The sequence below is a fragment of the Phocoena sinus genome, chromosome 18 (assembly GCF_008692025.1).
Source record: "Phocoena sinus isolate mPhoSin1 chromosome 18, mPhoSin1.pri, whole genome shotgun sequence".
In the NCBI taxonomy this organism is placed as follows: domain Eukaryota; kingdom Metazoa; phylum Chordata; class Mammalia; order Artiodactyla; family Phocoenidae; genus Phocoena; species Phocoena sinus.
Window position 1 is genome coordinate 36,374,323 of NC_045780.1, and position 22,322 is coordinate 36,396,644.

A 22,322-nucleotide genomic window follows, 5' to 3' on the forward strand; every position below is an offset into this window, starting at 1 on the left:
TCTCATGATCCTTTGTATTTTTGCATGTCAGTTGTTACTTCTCTTTTTTCATTTCTATTTCTATTGATTTGAGTCTTCTTCCTTTTTTTCTTGATGAGTGTGACTAATGGTTTAGCAATTTTGTTTATCTTCTCACAGAACCAACTTTTAGTTTTATTGATCTGTGCTATCGTTTCCTTCATTTCTTTTTCATTTATTTCTGATCTGATCTTTATGATTTCTTTTCATCTGGTAACTTTGAGGGTTTTTTTGTTCTTCTTTCTCTGACTGCCTTAGGTATAGAGTTAGGGTTTTTATTTGAGATTATTCTTATTTCTTGAGGTAGGATTGTATTGCTATAAACTTCCCTCTTAGAATTGTTTTTGCTGCATCTCATAGGTTTTAGGTCATCGTGTTTTCACTGTCATTTGTTTCTAGATATTCTTTGATTTCCTCTTTAATTTCTTCAACAATCTCTTGGCTATTTAGTAGTATATTGTTTAGACTCCATGTGTTTGTATTTTTTTATAGATTTTTCCCTGTTACTGTTATCTTGTCTCATAGCACTGTGGTCAGAAAAGATACTTGATACAATTTCAATTTTCTTAAATTAACCAAGGTTTAATTTGTGGCCCAAGGTATGATGTTTCCTGGAGAACATTCCATGAGCACTAGAGAAGAATGTGTGTTCTGTTGTTTTTGAATGGAATGTCCTATAAATTTCAATTAAGTCCATCTTGCTTAATGTATCGTTTAAAGCTTATGTATTTTCATTTTGGATGATCTGTCCATTGGTGAAAGTGGGGTGTTAAACTCCCCTACTGTGATTGTGTTACTGTCGATTTCCCCTTTTATGGCTGTTAGCATTTGCCTTATGTATTGAGATGCTGCTATGTTGGGTGCATAAATATTTACAATTGTTATATCTTCTTCTTGGATTGATCCCTTGATCATTATGTAGTGCCCTTCTTTGTCTCTTGTAATGATCTTTATTTTAAAGTCTATTTTGTCTACAGTTCACAGTTGCTCCCAAAGTCCACCACCTCAATTTTAGGATGATTCATTGTCTATTCAGGTATTCCACAGATTCGGGTACATCAAGTTGATTTTGGAGATTTAATCCACTGCTCCTGAGGCTGCTGGGCGTAAGTTCCCTTTCTCTTCTTTGTTCACACAGATCCTGGAGTTCAGCTTTGGATTTGGCTCTCTTCTAAATGTGGGTTGCCCTCTGGCATCTATTCTTTGCCCAGACAGGAGGAGGGTTAAAGGAGCAGCTGATTAGGGGGCTCTGGCTCACTCAGGCCAGGGTGCGGGAGTGGTATGGAATGTGGGGTAAGCCTGCGCAGCAGAGACCGGCATGATGTTACACCAGCCTGAGGTGTGCCATGTGTCCTCCTGGGGATATTGTCCATACATCACAGGACCCTGGCAGTGGTGGGCTGCACAGGCTCCTGGGTGGGGCGGTGTGGATGGTGACCTGTACTTGCACACAGGCTTCTTGGTGGCTGCAACAGCAGCCTTAGCGTTTCATGCCTGTCTCTGGTGTCCATGCTGATAGCCGTGGCTTGCACCCATCTCTGGAGCTCGTTTAGGCAGTGCTCTGAATCTCCTCTCCTCGTGCACCCTGAAACAATGGTCTCTTGCCTCTTAGGCAGTTCCAGACTTTTTCCCAGACTCCCTCCCGGCTAGCTGTGGCCCACTAGCCCCCTTCAGACTGTCTTCACGCAGCCAACACTAGTCCTCTCCCTTGGATCTGACCTCCAAATCCTGAGCCTCAGCTCCCAGCCCCCACCCACTCCAGCAGGTGAGCAGACAAACTTCTCAGGATGGTGAGTTCTGGTTGGCACTGATCCTCTTTGTGGGACTCTCTCCACTTTGTCCTCTGCATCCCTGTTGCCGCACTCTCCGTCAGTCCGAAGCACCGCCCCCTGCCCAAACCCCCATCTCCACCAGTGAAGGGGCTTCCTGGTGTGTGGAAAATTTTCCTCCTTCACAGCTCCCTCTCAGAGATGCAGGTACCATCCCTATTCTTTTTTCTCTGTTTTTTCTTTTCCCCTACCCAGGTATGTGAGGAGTTTCTTGCCTTTTGGGAAGTCTGAGGTCTTTTGCCAGCGTTTAGTAGGTGTTCTGTAGGAATTGTTCCACATAAAGATGCATTTTTAATATATTTGTGGTGAGGAATTTGATCTCCATATCTTACTGCTCTGCCATCTTGAAGGTCCTCCACATTAAGTGTTTTTATTTTGCTAATATGTGGTTCAACTCCTCAAACCATTAACAATCAAAATTATTTGTATTTTAATAACAAATGTAATGGTTATTTGAAAGAAATATTGTTTAAGTAATTGTATTTCTTTTCATTTTTTCCTAATTAAAGTGAAGTTAGTGATAAAGCCAGTAAAGTTTAAGAAGAATGTACAAAAATAAAGTAATAATGTTTAACATAAACAATTTCAAAGAACATCTTTATTCTAATTAAAAATTTATAACATTTCTGGCAACTGGAACTAAAAAAGTTACTATTGAGTATTCTAGCTATTAAGGGATATATTATTCTAGTTTTTTATGTTAGTCATTTCTGAATATCATACACAAGATTTGCATATATGTTTATTGACCCAGTTCTCTTCTGCCACTATAGGTTTACCCTACAACTTGATGGTCATTATTTACTCACAAAGATAAACTACCAATGTTTTAGAGAGATGGATCATATTTGCAAAGTGACTGCTGATCCTCGGATGGATCAACTTCCTAGAATTTTACAGTCTTAATCGTTAACACACCCTATGCTGTCCTTCATATTAAGTCTAAGGATATTCTTATTTCTGACATATTTTCTACATGACAAAATATTCTGAAACATTATTTTGCACATAGTGAGATCTTTTCTTGAGGTTTAATGCACAATTAACTCATAGGGACATAGTCAATTTTTATCCCAAGCGTAAGAACATATCTAACAGTGAAGATATTGACAAACTTCCAAGGACATTTTTCTTGTAAACTAAGCTGTACTATAATTATCTTTGACTGGAAAGGGTATTGGTATATAATATCCTAAGAATAAAATCTGATTTATAGATAATTACTGTACAAATTCTTGTACATAAACATGACTATGTTTCAAAGTAGTATACAATTATTAAAACATATTGATATTTTTTCTAAGTGGAACAAGCAGAGGAACTGTTGCAGTAGTTTAATTTTATTCAAAAATTTAAGAATGTAAAAAATAAAACTAACTTCCATTGTATAGTGAGGAGAAAAATTTTCTGTTAATCTTGGATCATTGCAGAAAATCTAAAGATAGTCCAAGTTTAAAGGACAGCTTAACCATCTTATTATTCCAAACTTGTGCCTGAATTTGGGATGGAATAATCCTAAAAAGTGTCAGAGGAGATGAAATACAGACACAAGTCATATAGTACTCATAAGTGAGAAATAGTTACAAGTAATAGTTTGAAAACACACAGTAATAAGTACAGAGATTATGAAGAATTCAATTTTTTTCAAAATAAATAACTTTTTCAAATGATTGGGTACACTAAAGTTAAGAAATTTTACAAAATTATTTGTTAATAAAATGGAAAATATCATTTAAGTACAGAATATCTGTCATTTTACAGAAATAAAGTACAAGTTTTAATTTTATATCTTCCAGATCTTTTTTTTTTTTTTTTTTTTTTTTTGGCTTGCTATGAGCTGATTTTTATGGGGAGAAACAAGAAAAACAGGGCCACTGTCTTCAGAAGGCTTGAGTTAAATAAACCATGTGTTTCCTGAGTAAGGCATTCTCACATTTAGAAACTGTTTATCAGATTAGACAGTTGACATTTGGGGATGGCGGAAGGGAGATACTAAACAGGGAGAAGTTGGTGGGTGTGGTTCCTGCCAGAGAAAACTTGGCAGCCTCCTGAAGGGATGAAGGGGCCCAGGGGAGGAGTGCCAGCCCACCTTACTCATAAGCCCCAGGAAGTGTGGTTTGGATAGTTGGAGAGAGAATGAAGCAGAGATGCTTTATACTCATTCAAAACCAACTTCACTGTCCTTCTAATGGTTGATCCTTCTGCTGACCTCTCTATGTAAAAGTTTGTGATCTGTTGGCTTCTTCTTTGTTTCTTAACAATTTATAATACGTGCAGACATGTGAGGCCCAGGTGGGCTTTGAAGAGGCCTGGAGAGCAGGTGTTTGCCCATAAATGGAGAGTTTGAAACTTAAGACAAGCCTTACTCAAGACCAAGTGGACTGCCACACATGCAGTGAGGTCTAGGGAGTCTGAGATCTAACTTCTAGGTCTAAGGAGTTCTTTTTCTTTTTTCTTTTTTTGAATTTGCATCTTTTTTAAATTTTTATTTTAAATTGGAGTATAACTGATTAGCAATGTTGTGTTAGTTTCAGGTATACAGCAAAGTGATTCAGTTATAAATATATATGTATGTATTCTTTTTCAAGTTCTAGGATATACTTTAAAATAAATAATATGTAATATATTTTTATGCATACATCTATCAACATTGAGAAATTCATTTCCTTTTAGAAATTATTACTTGAAAGTATTTTAAACCTAGGCACTCAGAGTTGACTCTGCTCTGATACTTTATTTTTACAGGATTCCATACATTTCTTTATAATTGTATATTATCCGTAAACATTTTGAAATAGTCCTTATATACATTGTATGAGTGTTTAGAAATCTATAAATATTTAGCTATTCAAAAAGATGATAAAATCAATGTTTTTAGCTTCAGCTTTATCATCAATGTATATATCATCTTACTGGATTTTAAAAACTATAATAGTTCCCTTAAGCAAACGAATGAGTTCGTTCCTGGCTTTTCATGGGTTGAGTCTTTGCCATGAAAGAAGGGGAGTCTTTCTTCTTTTTGTTGGGCTCTACTATTGTCTCAGAGTATGAGAGCTTTCCCTCTGAGGCCCCAACTCTATTTCATTAAGGTTTCTATTCATTAATATCTTACAAGTAAAATAGTAGTCCCTTAAAAAAGAAAGAAATGGGTAGGAAGGCAACTAAAGTTTTAATATATAAGAAGAGAAGCATAAGCAAGACTTTAACTAAACATCTTCCCTTCTATATTCCAAAGTATCTGGTAATTCTGTTACACTCCTTATTCAGCCTCAGAGCCATTCTGTTATCTTTCCCACCTCTTATATATATGAGTATCTTATGTGTTTTTATATTCTTTCTGACATCTCCACCAATAATTTATGTATTACAATGGTTAAATAACTTTATTTAATTAAGATTCAAATTATAGTGTTAAAATCAATTAATTATATGCTGCTCTCATTTATTAATTTATTCACTCAATAAATTTGTGTACCAATGTGGTACAGTGTCTTATCAATGTAGAAGGAAAGGTCAGTGAGTCAATGTTAGATTTTCTACTTATTAATTTTGTAAATCCATATGACAGATTTAACTCACTTGAAGTAAAACAGGATTCATAAACAAAAGAAGAGAATGTGATACTGAAACAGTCAAGGAGAAAGAAAATCTAAAGAGGGACAGAGAAAGAGAAAAATTAAAGATACTTTGATTACATTCAAAGAAATGTACAGAAAATAATTTATGGAGATGATAACCTTCTGTAGTAAAAGGAAGACATAATAGAACTTAAAACTCTGGTCTCACTCTATTATTCCCTCAGGTGCTGCATTTTTGGTAATTTTTTTTTTTTTTTAGTTTCATGGCTGGAAGCTATTACTTTGCCTGATATACAGCTTTTCAACTGCTTGCATAATTAAAAAGATGTTACGAGCATAAATTTTTATTTTTATTGAGATTTTTTTCAGTTTGAAAGGGATTTAAACTATACTTGGAACATCTTAAAGTAAATATGTGAATATTTATGATAGGCTTATTAGGACTTAATTTGTTGAACTTTAGTTTTTAATTTACTTCACCAGACATGTTTATGGCCAAATAGGCAACTATATTTGACTTGTGAACAGCTTTCTTAAAAAGGAAAGGGAATTGAAAATGTGAACTTTAGAAGTACATTTATACTCTGTGTGGCAAAATTATAATAAATAATATGGAATCAAAAATAATATCCATTCTGTTTCTCTTGGAAGCCATGCATTTTACTCATATTTATTTGTCAGTGTAATTAATTCTTATTATATTTTGCATCCCTCTGAATATAGGGGTAATATCATAAGTACTAATCTTCTACTTTTCATTTGATAGCTTATGCTCATCTCTATAAAAATCATTATTAACAGTGATTGTGCATTATTCACAGATATTGGCTGACCTAGAAAACCATACATTATTTAAGAATGATCTGGAATGTCAAAAGCTGATTCTAGAAGCAATGAAATACCATCTATTGCCAGAAAGAAGAACTTTAATGCAAAGTCCAAGAACTAAACCTAGAAAATCTACAGTTGGAACTCTGTATGCAGTGGGAGGAATGGATAACAACAAAGGTATTTAGTTCTAGATCTTTAGTGATACACACACTGTATCACACCATGATGTGATTTTACGGTTGTAACCTGTGTAATACCAACAAACTTCACAGAATCACAGGTTTATTCATTAAGATTTAAGATTTAGGGAAAAGTTAAAACACCTCTCAGTTTTTCATTCTTTCAATCTGTAGTTGCTGCTTCTGCTTCTTACTCATCTTTAAATGATTTATCTCATGCATTATGTACAAGACTTCATATGAAATGAAAAAAAAGATTAAAAGTACCTAGGAAACACGGGCCAAATAATTTGTTGGATATATTGAAACATGTATTTCTATTCCAAGTAAAGGAAATGTAATCTACCAGCCACATGCTTGCTGAGAGTAATATTATGAAGAAGCGAGTCTCTGCTTTTGAGGGGTTTAGAATCTCATAGAGAAGCCAGACAAAGAAGTAGACAATTATAAATGGGTGTACTGACTATGACAGGTATCATTTACAAATTTAACTTTTTTTTTTTTTTTACCAATTTTACTCTTACAAGGAAGTGAATGATTTGTTTAAGACCAAATACATATATTCGAAGGTTTTGTTCTTACTTTTCTATAATTAGTGGGAAAATCTCCATGAATGTTTTGTTCTCTTTAGCCTTTTTTATGTGTCTTAATTTTCCTGAACAAGTACACAAGACAAATAATGTAAGTGTCCTATGTTTGTGTCTAATAGGTGACATAATTATCCATAATACATTTATTATACATGTACAAAATACAGTTGGCAAACATAGAGTATGACCACATAATTCAAGCTCTGTTAAAGGAACTCTGTTGTTAAAGGATCAGGAGGAAGCAACAGAACTTACCTCAACTACTGTGAAGTGAGATCCCAAAATAGGAGGCAAAGGGAAACAATTAGGTAATAGAGAACAACACACATTTCCCATTTTTTATTTGCCAAGAAGATATCTGTGGCTATAAAATGATTTTCACTAGTTTAATTTTTTGAAGTTTTACTCCTATTCGCTGGGCTATGGATTTCTAGTGATTATCACACTAAACGAGCATTAAAATATTAACATATATATTCAAGAGCTTAACTATTAGTTAAAAAGGGTAAATGACTTGACACTTTAAAAACTAAGGAAATGGCATCAATCTCCCTCCTTCCCTGTCTCTCTCCACTTCTAGCTCCTTCTTTAATGTTATTATTTAAGAGACCAAGTCAAAAATTTCCCCCCCAAATGATATAGTGCTTAACACCCTCTTGTATAAAGTGGTGAAACAAAATATCTTAGATACAAATCTCTCTCAAAAATAGCCAGAAATTATATTGAAATGTCCCCAAAAATGTTTTTCAAGCTTAGAAAACAAATCTATTAACCTGTATCCATGTAGTCCTTATGAGAGTAATAAATACTAAATAACACACAGCACGTGATATAATTTGCCATCTCTTGGAGCAGAAGCATGCAAACTTTATTGTAACATTTTTGCGGTACGTGGGCCTCTCACTGTTGCGGCCTCTCCCGTTGCGGAGCACAGGCGCCAGACGCTCAGGTCCAGCGGCCATGGCTCACAGGCCCAGCCGCTCCATGGCATGTGGGATCCTCCGGGACTGGGGCACGAACCCGTGTCCCCTGAATCGGCGGGCAGACTCTCAACCACTGCACCACCAGGGAAGCCCTATTGTAACATCTTAATAAGTTCCTTTTACCTATAAAAGTAAATATCAATAAAAGGACAATGATGCTATATATGTTTATCAAATTTTAAGGTCTAATGAATGACATTTACTTTTCAAGAACACTGCATTATACAGAATGAATGCCTGTATAAGATAAATTCCATTTGTAAATATGCACATATCATTGAAAAAGTAAAGAAAGAACATTGATGAAATCAGGCCAGCCAGTAACTAGGGCTGAGCAATAAACAATAAATTAACATTAGTATAAAAATCACTATGCTATGAAGAGCCAAAAGACATGACTAATTTAAATTTTTAAATTTAACGACTTTAAATACAATTACCATAGCATAAAGGAATACGAGTATGGGGGGGTTAAGCTCTTTGTCAGCATTTGAATTTGTCTAATTTTACACAGCAGTCTTTTGAGACTGAAGAAATTCTTAAGAAATTGAACTTTCTTAGGGATTCTGAATCTTTCATTTTATAATTGAACACTACTAATTATTTAGCTATTGTTCCACTTATCCAGTAGTCCAGAAGATTAAAAGCGTGTGACAAAACAAGGGATTTAAAAAGATATTCCTGATTAAATCAGCAATAAAATAGAAAAAAAATTGAAGGAAATTTTAGGAATTCTTACCATATCCTCAGCCCTCTAGGAATTGGACATTAAATATATCCCATAACTTAGATAAAAATCTGACATTACCAAACCTCAGAGAACTTACTTTTCCTGCTGCAGCAGAAACTTTACCAGTTTCAAGAGATTTAAAGAACAACTAGGACATTTTCAAGTTAATCCCTTGTATTTGCATTGTGCTTTTACTGCTTAAAAGCTGTTTTCTACACCTTATTAACTTGTGCTATCTCTAAATAGGCATTAAGATTCTATCTTAAAATTGTGTTTTCTTTTCTTTAAAGGTAATGAGGAAAATTAAAATGTAAAAAGAGGCAGGGAAATCAAAAGAAAAAATATAGCAAAACATTGGAATTTACTTTGCATGACTAATTTGAAAAATAATGCAATACAATATAATACAGTATGTTACAATACAATACAATGATATGCAATATTTAGTGTGCTTTTTGGAATTATTTACATATTCATATTGTGCCTCATAAGGCTATATAAACATTTTATTGAATTCCTCTTCAGCTCCACAGTTACTGGGATTCGTATGATATTTTATGGGATTGATAAACTATGAGTACAACTCTTGCAGATTTTCTGTAAATATTAAGAAAATTCAGAGCATTTTTCTCTCCTTTCCCCTCCTTTCTTCTTATATCCACACATACGTGCATCCTATAATGATGCACTTTTTGCACATCTATTTTGTGCCGGCTCTGTGTTAAGAACTTGTGAACATTATGAATATTACTCCTACCTCAGAAAGCTTCCAAGTTACTCTAGGAAAGCAAATAGTAAACAAAATATTTGTGAATAAAATGAGTGTTACAGGAATGGACTTGCGAGTGCAATCAGTATAATGCTTGGGAACCAACCTAGTCTAGTCTAGAAGAGTAGAGAAGTACAGAGAAAGTGTTTGTTGTTGTTGCTGCTTTTAGTTGAAATCTAAAGAATTATTAGGCATTAGTTTAGCATATTACTGGAGCAGCAGAGTAGATGTGGTGGTGAATTCCAGACTAGAGCTAAATAAAATGTGAGGGTTTACAGCTAAAGAAGTGTGACATCTTTAAAAATGGAGATAAATCCTTTATGGCTGAAATATAGCCAGTGAAGAAATGAAAGCCACATGGTAGTGGAGGAAAGACACAGCAGATTTCAGGGAAAGGATAAGCATGATAGATTCTGAATTGAAATCTAGACATCATAGAAAGCAGGTGATGTTCCGAGTGAAGAAAGTAGTCTTTGCGATCAGAGAGATGCCTGTTCAAATCCACGAATGTCACTTAAAATCTCTAGTCTAATTTATCTTTTCTCAATACTGTATTGTGTTTCTGTAACAATTACAGTGATTAAATGTAAAGAGGCTAAACTAATACACAGCACTCCAACATGTTTGTTCAGTGCCAAAGAGACAATCAGAGAACTCAGCAGCAACCTGGGCTGACTTTCCTTATCACATTATGGACTAAGACCAAGCCATCTAGGAACTTTGGAGGTATGGACTATAGTGGTTCTATGACATAATAGTAATGTGACATAGGGAAGAAGATAGGACAACAAGATATTCATATCAGTGGCATTTATATGATTAGCATTATATAGAGTAAATGCCTTTTATACCAATACAAACAACATTCAAGAGTTGGGAATCACGTGAATTGTATGAGAGAAAAGAATCAAGTCATAAATGAAGTTAGCAGTATCTCTTAGAAAGTATGATTTAATTTGCTGCCATACTGGAAAATACTGAAAAATAAGTTTTTAACAATGTAGTAATTTATAGCATATTTAAGGCCAATTAAAATGATTAATATATTTATTAATGTTCTACTATGAATGAAAAATAAGGGGACATAAAATTAAATATGGAAAAAGTCAATGAATTTTTAAAAACTATTTTTATTAGGAGAACAAATTTTTTAAATGTTTTCAACTGAAATCAAATGCAGATTTAAAACAATGCAGTAAATTGTACCAATAAATATGATTTCATTTTGGTAAGAATTTTATTACAAATCACATAGGAATCATCATAAATCCTTTAGAAGTTGAGTTAAAAGTAAAACACTAATTGCTTATTCTCAAGTGCTTGAAATGTCTCACACTAATGTATGATTCATGTAAGCTATGAAATAAAATTTGGTGCTATTGGTTACTGGAAAATATTTGTATCAAAAAGTCTCTATTGAATTTATTTTCTGATGTTGGTTGATTATTAGAAAATTCCATGCAAATAAAAATAATTTGGTTTTGTACTCATAGAAATTGTATTTTTTGAAGATTCATTTTATTTCATTCTAATTATGAACATATATTGAAAACCTTGTAAATATACAGTAGTATAGATAAGAAAAGGAAAACCAACTGTGAGCTTATAACTTAAATATAATCATTGTTACCATTGTTAACAGAGTGGCATATTTTCTTTTCCAAATTTCTCTGTAAATGTGCATGTGTGTGTGTGTGTGTGTGTGTGTGTGTGTGTGTGTGTGTGTATACATGTTTGTATACAGACATAACTCTATATCTACATTTATACAGAGATTACCTATTTGCAATTGTCTTCATCACTCTCACTCTGGTATCTAAATATAGGCATATTTAGATTTATTAACATACCTAAGAATTATTATTTTGTTGCTTTTATTTATTAATTATATTATATGTGTAAATTTATATTTCATTAAATTTTTTAAATACATCATTTCAAGTACCTTACTAATTCTTATTCACATGAAAAATGCCACAGTTTACTTGAGCTTAATCCTATTATCAAACACTTTGGTGGAATAATCCATTTTATTTTCTATAAATAACACCATCACTAGTATCTGCATATGTTAAGAGTTTTTCCTAAGCTTTGAGTATTTATACAGATAACTGGCTGAAAAATTACTGGATGGGAAGGTAAAGCTTTTGTGACATATGAACTGATTTCTTTCTTGAAAGTTTTTAAGAATTTATAGTAGCACTAAATTATGGAAACAGTGCCATTTTTAGGGCCTTATCAACAAATTTTCTGTCTAAAAAACCTTTTTATTATTAAAAAATTTTAGCATAATAGTAGAAAAAATAATATAATGAACCCCATGTTCTTGTCATTATATTTATATTTCTCCTTTTAGTAATGAAATTGAATATTTTTGTAATTTCAATTTTTATGTATTTAATCATAAAATATACCGCTGAAGAGTGACATATTAGTTTGCTATTTTTCTAATTATTACATATTTTATTTCAGTTTTTTGAACTAATTGCCTACAGTATTTGGCATAAAGTTCAATAGAAATAGCTTCTGAGGTGTTTTTCTCATTTTGTCTATTTTATAAGGAATAATTTAAATATTTTACAAGTTTGCTGTAAACATCTAGTATGCAGCATAGCATACCTGGCAATTTTGGAGAGAATGATGAATACTGTGTATGAGAATATATAGAGGCTATGGACAACCTTAAATTCTCTCAGAAATAACTTTCCTTTTGACAGACACTTAAGTAAGAGCAAAACACCTTCTTCAAAACAAGCATTAGATAATTTGAGGCTAAGATGTAGTATCTGTGAGGGTCGCCGTACTTCTTGTTTGCTTTCTGTATGTATACCAAGGCCATTGATCTTTACTGGGCCCTGAATGCCATTTTATTTTCACCTCAGAAGAACCAGTTCTAATTTTTTAGCATCTTAGCTTCCATTTTCTGCCTGGATTTCTGTCTCTCCTTGTATACGTTTTACAAATTAGCAAGTGCCCAGAAGACAAGCAATAATGCCTTGTCATTCTTTTTTCTGAGTCTAAACTCCTGACTACCTTGGTCGCCCTGAACTACAGTTAGTGTCTCCCCAGCTGCATAAGGCTACCAACAAGCCTGGGCCAACAAGTACTTCAAGGACTCTCAGCCTAGTGCTGCCTGTGAATCAGCCATTTCCCAAGGGGAAAATGGCAAAGGATGTTGGCCTCATTTCAATTCTCATCCCTTCTATCTGGGATTTGTCCTCCTAAGTGTTTGATATCTTTTTTTTTTAATCTCTAATGTCTTTAAACAGCTAAATTTTGTATTCTAAGACTATCACTTTATAGTTATTCTTATGGAGATAGCTTATTTGATACAAGCTAATCCACATTTAACAGCAGAGGCCTCTGCAAATTTGCAATTTTAACGTTGTCCACTTATGAAACTTCTCTTCAAATTTTTTTGAGATATATATGATAATGTTATTGATGTTCTCATCTTACATGCTTTTTGAAAAATTTAATCTATTATTTCTTTAAATATTTCACAGGTTTATTTTATATTCTGTAGCTAATAACTCCAACATCTAAAAGCTTGAGAGTCTAAGTCTATTGTTTGTTGTTTCTGACACCAGAAATTGAGTTGGTTCTGGAATAGCAGAGGAATTGCAATTCTGGAGATGCAATCTCTAGCAAGCTACGGGCTGGTCCACTGAGGGCTTGGGGCAGGCTGTATTTATGGGCAAGGAATGCAAAGAGGGCAGACTACAGCCAGAGTCCAAGAAGTTAGTTTATTGACTTGAGGATGGGGAGAGATTCTTGGCAGATGGTCATTGGTAAATTTTGGTCTTTAAATCAGGTATTTGTGGGAAATCAGTCTCTCGGTTCTTGTGTTATCTCCCTCAGAGAGCATGCATGAGATTATCTATTTCATATTTTTGGGTTCTATTTTACATTAAAATCTTTTCACACTTTCCTCTAGCAAGCATAAGTCAGCTTTAACAAAGAACCAGGGCCACCAGTGACATACAGCTTTATCAGCCCTCTTCAATGCTCCAGGCTTAATGCAAAGTCTCTGGATCATTCTCCCACCTCATGTTAGGCCCAAAGTAGATGCTCTAGATCTTACCGTAGGTGTAGACATCCACTCCAAGGAAATGCTGTCTTTTGTACTCGGGTAGCAAACTCTATCCCAGGTTTCACCTCACTCTTCTTCAGCTATTTGGCTGAAGTTTTTTTCTTGGAGTTTTTTCTTACTTTCAAGTCCAGCAATGCAAAAAATTAATGTTATTGCTGCAATTTGCCCAGATTTACTGGTATTTTAATTACAGGGCACTTTGGAGTGTCTTCCGTTCTCTATCAAGCAGAAGCCTCCTTTTTCTTTTGTATCCTGATTTTTTCCTCCATAGATTATTTTACTTGTTTTATGCCCTATACTTTTTGGAGAGTATGGATTTTGTTTAGAATTAAACTATTAGCAAACTTGATATTTCCCCACTTTTTACATATTTATAAAGTATATCATTGATGTTTCCATGGTTTGACAGTGTTTGAATATTCACAAATTTGGTAATACTCTATTCACATGTAACTTCCACATCTCTAAAATGAAGATAATAATTCTACCTCAAAGTATTATATTATATCATGTAATAAGTTAGAGCAGTTCTGATTACAATGTAGATGATGACTCACTAACAATTTGATTGAATCCTTACATATTCTTCCCATAGCAAATACAATTCAAATTCATGCCTGAGCTTAAATAGAAATCAATACATATCTTGGATCTGAGGCATGGTTAACAAATATTCAGAACTACAAGTATAAATTCATGAGCATATTTGTTCTAATATAATAGATTAATTCCCTTTTCTAAATTATAAGCAACTTGGAGACAGGAACTTTACATTCTTAACATCAGAAAGCATTGTTATTTAGAGTAGGCTTTCAGTAAATATCTGCCATACTTAAATTACAACCTATTTAGCTAATTTTAGTAAATATCCAAAATGAAAAATCACATGTATGTGTGTGTATATACTATTTATCAATATAAACTTTGTATAACTATGAAGTTCTCCTTTATTTATAATCTTTGGAAGATTTTAAAGGGAAACTGTAAACAAAAGATTGCCATTACCTGAATAATTTTCCCAGAAGTACCCCTCAAGAAAAAAGAATTATTGTGAATCCGTTATTTATCCTTAGTAACTGATCATTTGGGAATGATACAATTATTTCATCAATGATTTATATACATATTTTGATTGAAGTATAGTTGACGTACAATATTATATTAATTTCAGGTGTACAACATAGTGATTTCACATTTAAACACATTATGAAATGATGACAGCAGTTAACTCTAGTAACCATATATAACCATACAATATTATTCTAGTATTATTGACTAAATTCCTTATATAGTATATTACATCCCTGTGATGTTTATTTTACCTTGAAGTTTTTTCCTTTTAATTCTTCTCATCTATGTTGCCCAACCCTCCACTTCCCTCCCCTCTGGCAACCAGCTATTTGTTCTCTGTATCTATGAGCCTGTTTTTGTTTTGTTTGTTCATTTGATTTTTTCCTTAGAGTAAACATATAAGTGAATATTTGTCTTTCTCTGTCTGACTTACTTCACTTAGCATGTTATCCTCTAGATTCATCAATGCTTTTGAAATGGCAAGGTTTCATTTTTTTATGGATGAGTATTATTTGGTTGTATATGTATACCACATTTTCTTTAGTCATTCATCTACCTGTGGACACTTAAGTTGTTTCCATATCTTGGCTATTGTAAATAATGCTGCAATGAACATAGGGATGCATATATCTTTTTGATTTCGTGTTTTTATTTTCCTCAGGTAAATACCAAGAAGTGAAATTGCCGAGTAATATGGAAGTTCTATTTTTAATTTTTTGAGGAAACTCCATATTGTTTTTCATAGTAGCTGCACCAATTTACATTCCTCAACCCAGTATACAAGGGTTCCCTTTTCTCCACATCCTCACCAATATGTGTTACTTGTTGTATTTTAGATGATAGCCATTCTGACAGGTGTAAGATCTCAAAATCTCATGAGTTTCATTTGCATTTCCCTGATGATTAGTGATATTGAGCATTGTTTTCTGGTCATTCATATGTTTTCTTTGGAAAAACGTCTGTTCAGGTCCTCCGCACATTATTTAATCAGGCTGTGTGGTTTTTTTTGTTTGTTTGTTTTTTGCAGTACGTGGGCCTCTTACTGTTGTGGCCTCTCCTGTTGGGGAGCACTGGCTCCGGACGTGCAGGCTCAGCAGCCATGGCTCATGGGCCCAGCCGCTCCATGGCTTGTGGGATCTTCCCAGACTGGGGCACGAACCCTTGTCCCCTGCAACGGCAGGCAAACTCTCAATCACTGCGTCACGAGGGAAGCCCAGGCTGTGTTTTGATATTGAATTCTATGATTTGGATTCATGTAGTTTGGATTTTAACTCCTTATTGAATATATCATTTTCAAGTATCATCTCTCATTCAGTAGGTTGTCTTTCTGTTTTGTTGATAGATTCCTTCCCTGTGCAAAAGCTTTTCACTTTGACGTGGTCCTTTTTGTTTATTTTTACTGTTGTTTCCCTTGCCTGAGGAGACATAAAAAAAAAAAAATATTGCTAAGATTGATGTCAAAAAGCATACTGCTCACATTTTCTTCTAGGATTTTATGGTTTCAGGTTTCACACTTCAGTCTGTAATACATTTTGAGTTTATTTTTGTATATGGTGTAAGAAAATGATCCAGTTTGATTCTTTTGCATATGGCTGCCCAGTTTCCCAAGACATTTATTGAAGAAGCTGTCTTTTCCCCATGGTATATTCTTGTTTACTTTGTCATAGACTAATTGAGCATATAAGTGTAGGTTTATATCTGAGCTGTCTATCCAGTTCCATTGATCTATATTTCTGTTTTTATGCCACTGCCATGTTGTTTTGATGACTATAACTTTGTAGTATACTTTGAAATCAGGGAGCATAATACCTCCAGTCTTTTTCTTCTTTCTCAGGATTATTTTGGCTATTTGGGTCTTTTGTGATTCCCTACAAACTTTAGGATTATTTGTTCTAGTTCTGTGAAAAAATGCCATTGGTATTTTGGTAAGGATTTCGTTGAATCCATAGATTGCTTTGGGTAGTATGGACATTTTAACAATATTAATTATTCCAATTCATGAGCACATTATATCTTTCAATTTTTTTGTATTGTCTTCAATTTCATGAGTGTCTTATAGATTTCATAGTACAGATCTTTCACCTTTTAGCTTAAATTTTTCTAGGTATTTTATTCTTTTGATTCTGTTGTAATGACATTGTTTTCTTCATTTACCTTTCTGATAGAACATTATTAGTGTATGAAAACACTACATATCTCTGTACTTTAATTTTATATCTTGCTACTTCACTGAATTCATTAGCTCTAATATTTTTGGTGGAGTCTTTAGGATTTTCTAAATATAGTACCATGTCATCTGTAAACAGTGACAGTTTTACTTCCTTTCAATTTGAATGCCTTTTATTTCTTTTTTCTTGTGTGACTGTTTTGGCTAGGACTTTCAATAATATTTTGAATAGAACTGGAAAGAGTGGGCATCCTTATCTTGTTCCTGATCTTAGAGGAAATACTTTCGGCTTTTCACCATTGAGTATGATGCTTCTGTGGGATTGTCATATATAACTTTTATTATGTTGAGGTATGTTCCCTTTACACTCACTTTGTTGAGAGTATTTGTATCTTAAATGAATGTTGAATTTTGTCAAACGCTTTTTCTGCATCTATTGAGATGATTATGTAATTTTGTCATGGTATAGGTTCATCTGTGGGACTTTCTGTGCTTCCTGGACTTGGATGTCTGTTTCTTGCACCAGTTTAGGGATGTTTTCACCATTATTTCTTCTAATAGTTTTTCTGTCCCTTTTTCTCTCTCTTCTTCTGGGAAGCTTATAATGCTAATGTTAGTATGCTTGGTGTTGTCTCAGAGTTCCCTTAAACGATCCTCATCTTTTGGTTTCTTTTTTCTTTTTACTATTCTGATTGGGTCTTTTACACTAGCCTGTCTTTCAGATCACTGATCCATTCTTCTGCAACATCTAATCTGCTGTTGACTCCCTCTAGTATAGTTTTTTTTTAATATTTTTATCTCTTTATTGAAGTTCTCACTGTGTTCCTTCATCTTTTCCTGAGCTCAGTGAACATTTTTATGACCATTATTTTGAACCCTTTTTCCTGGAAGATTGTTTATCTCCATTTTATTTAGCTATTTTTTCTTTCTGAGGCTTTGCCTTGTTTTTTCATTTGCAACATATTCCTTTGTCTCATTTTTCCTAACTCTTTATGTTTGTTCTTATGCATTAGGTAGATCAGCTATATTTCTTGGTCTTGAAAGAAAGGCTTTGAGTAGAGATGTCCTATCAGACCCAGTAGCACTGTCCTGCCTGGTTGCCAGAACCAGGTGACCCAGGATTTTCTCCTGTGTGGGCTGCATGTGCCCTCATGTTGTGGTTGGGCTGTGATTGCTGTGGATATACCTAGTGTGTGGGACTGGCCTGCCATGCATCTGGCTGAAAGGCCTAGCCACAAATGTTGCATGCACTCTGTTGTGTGTGACTGGCTCCTGGTGTGAGATCACCTTCAGAGGAATATCAGTGCTGGTCAAGAGCATCTGCCAAGTCTGTCAGGGTGGAGAGCCAACTTGGATAGGCTGTACTGCCAATCAAGTGTGCCTGCCAGGACTGGTGGTGAAAGGAGCTGCTTTGGATGGTCTCTGCTGCCAGCTGAAAGTGGTTGTTGGGTCTGGTAGGTGGCCACTTTGGAGAAGCACTGCTTTTGTCAGGTCCACAGGTGAGCCTGGGGTGGGTTGAATTGTGCAAGTAAGTCACGTGGGGAGAGTCAGAAATGACACTACCAGCACAGGGTCAGCTAGGTAGAGGATGATGGAAAAACAAACAAACAAAAATGACTGGCCCTTGCCAGTTCCTCTATACCCAGAGAAAGTTCTAACAGCTCCCAGTCCCTCAGAAACACACTTTAAAATTAATCAATAAATCTCCTCAGTATGACTTAGGTGCTTTTTTCTGTGTTGGGTCTCAGAGCAAGTGAGTTTTGCATGCACCTTTAAGAGCAAATTTTGGTTTCCTATATCCCTCTGCCTCTCCTGGACATAAGCTTGCTTGTTTTCAAAATCTAACATTGTGGGAACTTGTCTTCCCAGTGCAAGTCCCCAGGGTTCAGGAGATTCATGTAGGGTTTCGAGCCTTTGTTTCTCAGGGAGGACCACCACAAATGTGATATCATTCCTGCCCCTGGTTTCCAGGGTTGGGGGCGTGGGTCCCAGGCAGACTGCATCTGCACCCTTCCTGACCATCTCAATGTGGCTTCCTCTTTTTACCTTTAGTTGTGGAAAATCTTTTCTGATAGTTTTCAGGTCATTCTCAGAAATAGTTGCTGTATGTGTTGTTGTAATTTTGGTGTGTCTGTGGAAGGAGGGGAGTCCAGGATCTTCCCATTCTGCCATCTTGTCCCCCACCCCCAATAACATGTACTTTACTAACTTCCAAGCCCATTATATACAAAATTTCATTTACATTTTACAGCAAATTTAGGTTGAGAGTATATTCTTGATCATTCTGATTTTGACAGAGGTTAAGAAACTTATTTTTACCTTTTAGTAAGTAGTTAAAATTAAGGTAGACTTTAAATCTAGGGATCTGTGTAATTCCAAAATTGGTGTTCTTTCTTCTACGCTTTTTTCTCACCTTTAACCTATTAATGATGAGATGTGCTCAAAGTGACTTTTTTAAATATCAGCATAAAATTCCGACATACTTTTAATTCTTAATATGTGATTTTTATTTATAATTTTACTGAAGTTTGGAACTAGTTCTCTAGTGTACAGGATAAAGAAAAAATCTCAGGACAGGTAAATAAACCTTATTTTATTATTTTAAGAAATACAAAAGAAAGTAATTGAAAAAATTAAATATGCTCTAAAATACTCATTTTTTAAAATTTAACTTTTATGTGTATATTATTTCCTCAAAGAAAAATTATCCATATGAAAAAAGCAACTTTTAGATATGAAATATAAAAATCTTATTTTTCTGGGATTAAATATTTCTAGGCTGAAATACATGGTATACTTATTAAATAAAAAGTTCTATAATTCAACACAGGTAATTATATTTCCTACTATAAAAAAAAAACCTGTTAATATCTAGACTATACCCTACTATTAGTACTTCCATCTAACTTGGCTTCAAACTTTAGTTGTCAGAATTACTCTGCTCTCTATAGTTAATCAGTTATCAGGAACTGTCTGATTTACATCAGCATTTATACTACTTTAGTTGAAGCTTTGTCATCTTATGCCTGCAAACCTGGGGTATTTCATGTATTTATCAAATGGACCATTTTTCCTGACAACACATTACTAAACTACATAATGATCTCCCTACCTCCAGTCTCTCTCCAACCCTACTCATCCAGCTCATTATTTCCAAAGTAACTTATCACAGCTTTTAGCATGATCATTAAAACACAAAAATATAAATAAAATAAAAACCTTCATTATGCCCCCTTCCCCCAGGTAGAGCCCAATATTCTTTACCAGTGCAACATCTATCCTTCCCCAGCTATCATTACAAATTTAACCAGCAGTTTTTTTCCTATTTTTCTCTCCACCATAAATGTCTTGAAGGATACTTTTAATCTTTACCAAATTTCACAACTCACTTCCTCAGATATGAAGCACCACACTGGTTGCAGTACTACCCACACATATATATATTATCTGATGCTTCAGTGCCTTTTTCCTTTTATCCCTCTTTCTTTGCTTGTCTAACCCTATTGTAATATTCTCTCACCCATGGCTTCTCAGTTAGCCTTATTTATCCCTCATCTATAATATCTTAGCATTGTGTTCTTGCCACTTTTATTATACCAATCCAGTTATATTAAATACATCTGTTTTCATTTTCCCAAAATAATACAAAATTTTTGAACATATATAAAACTTAAAAGAATCATTCAGTTAACTTCCACATACTCAGCTAGATTTTACAGTTAAAATTATGCTACATTTGCTTTAACACATATTTATCCAATTATTATTCCTCTATTCATCTATCATATTTTTAATACATTTCAAGGTTGTAGACATAAGTACACTTCATACTGGACACATCATCATATTATTAACTAGATTTCAATATTATTTTAGAGCTTTTGGACAATATTAACATACAATGAAATGCACAAATCTTAAGTGTACTTTTAAATGAATTTTGACGAATACATATATTTATGTAATTCAAAGGCCTTACAAGATAGAAAACATTGCCATTACCTCAGCAAGCTCCCTCATATCCCTTCCTAGTTAGTCCCCAGCTTCCACATCTCCAAGACAACCACTTCTCTGAATTTCTTTCTCCTTAAAATAGTTTGGTCTATTCTTAAACTTCATATGAATGCAATCACACATTTCATATGCCTTTATCTAAACTTTCTGTCAACTAGCATACTTTGGTGGCTCTACCATGGTGTTATGTGTATCAATAATTTATTCTTTCCTTTGAATTCCTTAATAGTAATCTGGTTATCCAGTTTCCTGCTGATGAAGACCTGGGATATTTCCAGTTTTAGCTATTATAGGTAAAACTGCTGTGAGCAGTCATGTACAAGTAACATTTTGTGACCACTGCACTTTCATGAATAAGAGATACATTAACCAATGTTATAGACATTATAAAATGACTTGCAAAAAATATGCGTGGAAAAGAAATCATGAAAAAAATCTTCTTGCTTCTTGAAAACTATACAAATATATGAGTAAATAAATCACAAAAATATGCTGTTTTCTCTATGGCTATTCATTACTAAACCTATTTGCTTTTTCATGGTTTTTGTTCTACTAGTAATAACATTTCACATGTTGGATAACAACCTGGGCTTTTGGGAATTTTTTAATGCATATAAAATATTCTTTGATATACTGGAATTATTAGATGTATTTTTATTTAATGTCAAAGCTTTTGAAGAATTTTATGTTATTTCTGTTTCACACTCAGGTAGTCTTGATGCCTGACCTTAAAAATTTCCTTTTAAGATCATACAGCACTAATGTGGTTCAGAAATGCTCATGTAGACTTGTAGATAATGATCTATACACATAATGATATACCCATCAAGAGATGATTTAATACCAAGAGCAAAATTCATGAATAAATATCACAGGGAATAAGCACATTTAATTTACTCTGTTACACTTGAGTCATATTAACTATATATATTACTCAAGGAATATAACCATACCTGCTGAGAGAGATAGAGATAATCATTTCAATGATGAGGTGTGATGTCAACCTCAATTTCTCTGGAGTAAGCAAGAGATGGGAGAAGTGAAAATGCTGATGCCTCAGAAAGTTCCAGTATCTGTGTTGTGCTGGAAGTACCATTATGCATTTAATTACTTACTTTTAATTTTATATAAGAACAAACTATACAAAAGAAAACTAGGTATTTTATTTTGTATCAACAACAAAGAAATACCCAACAAAAAATGTTTCCATACTAAATTTAAACTTTTCAAAGTACAGCTATATATCTGTGTGTATATTTGTCTAAGTCCATATTAATGTGCATTTAGTAGAAATGTAAGGGATTTTAATGAAAACAATTTTAGTTATTTTAGGACTTTTGGCTGGTGTACAGACTTTAAAGCCTAATTCCTCACTAACAACCCCAAATACCACTTGATGAGTGATGTTTACTTATTTTAGTAAAATTATAACAGAGCTGTGTGAGCCTTGTATTCTTTAGCAACATAATT

General features: G+C 33.9%; 1 protein-coding gene across 2 annotated transcripts in view; it reads left to right on the plus strand.

The window, feature by feature from the left end:
* KLHL1 (kelch like family member 1) overlaps positions 1 to 22,322 on the plus strand; it is a 392,306-nt gene that overhangs the window by 285,832 nt on the left and 84,152 nt on the right. For both annotated transcript variants that reach the window (XM_032611318.1, XM_032611317.1), the window contains one exon: positions 6,247 to 6,433. In XM_032611318.1, coding sequence (XP_032467209.1) covers positions 6,247 to 6,433 — 187 coding nt within the window. The remainder of the gene's footprint in view (positions 1 to 6,246; positions 6,434 to 22,322) is intronic.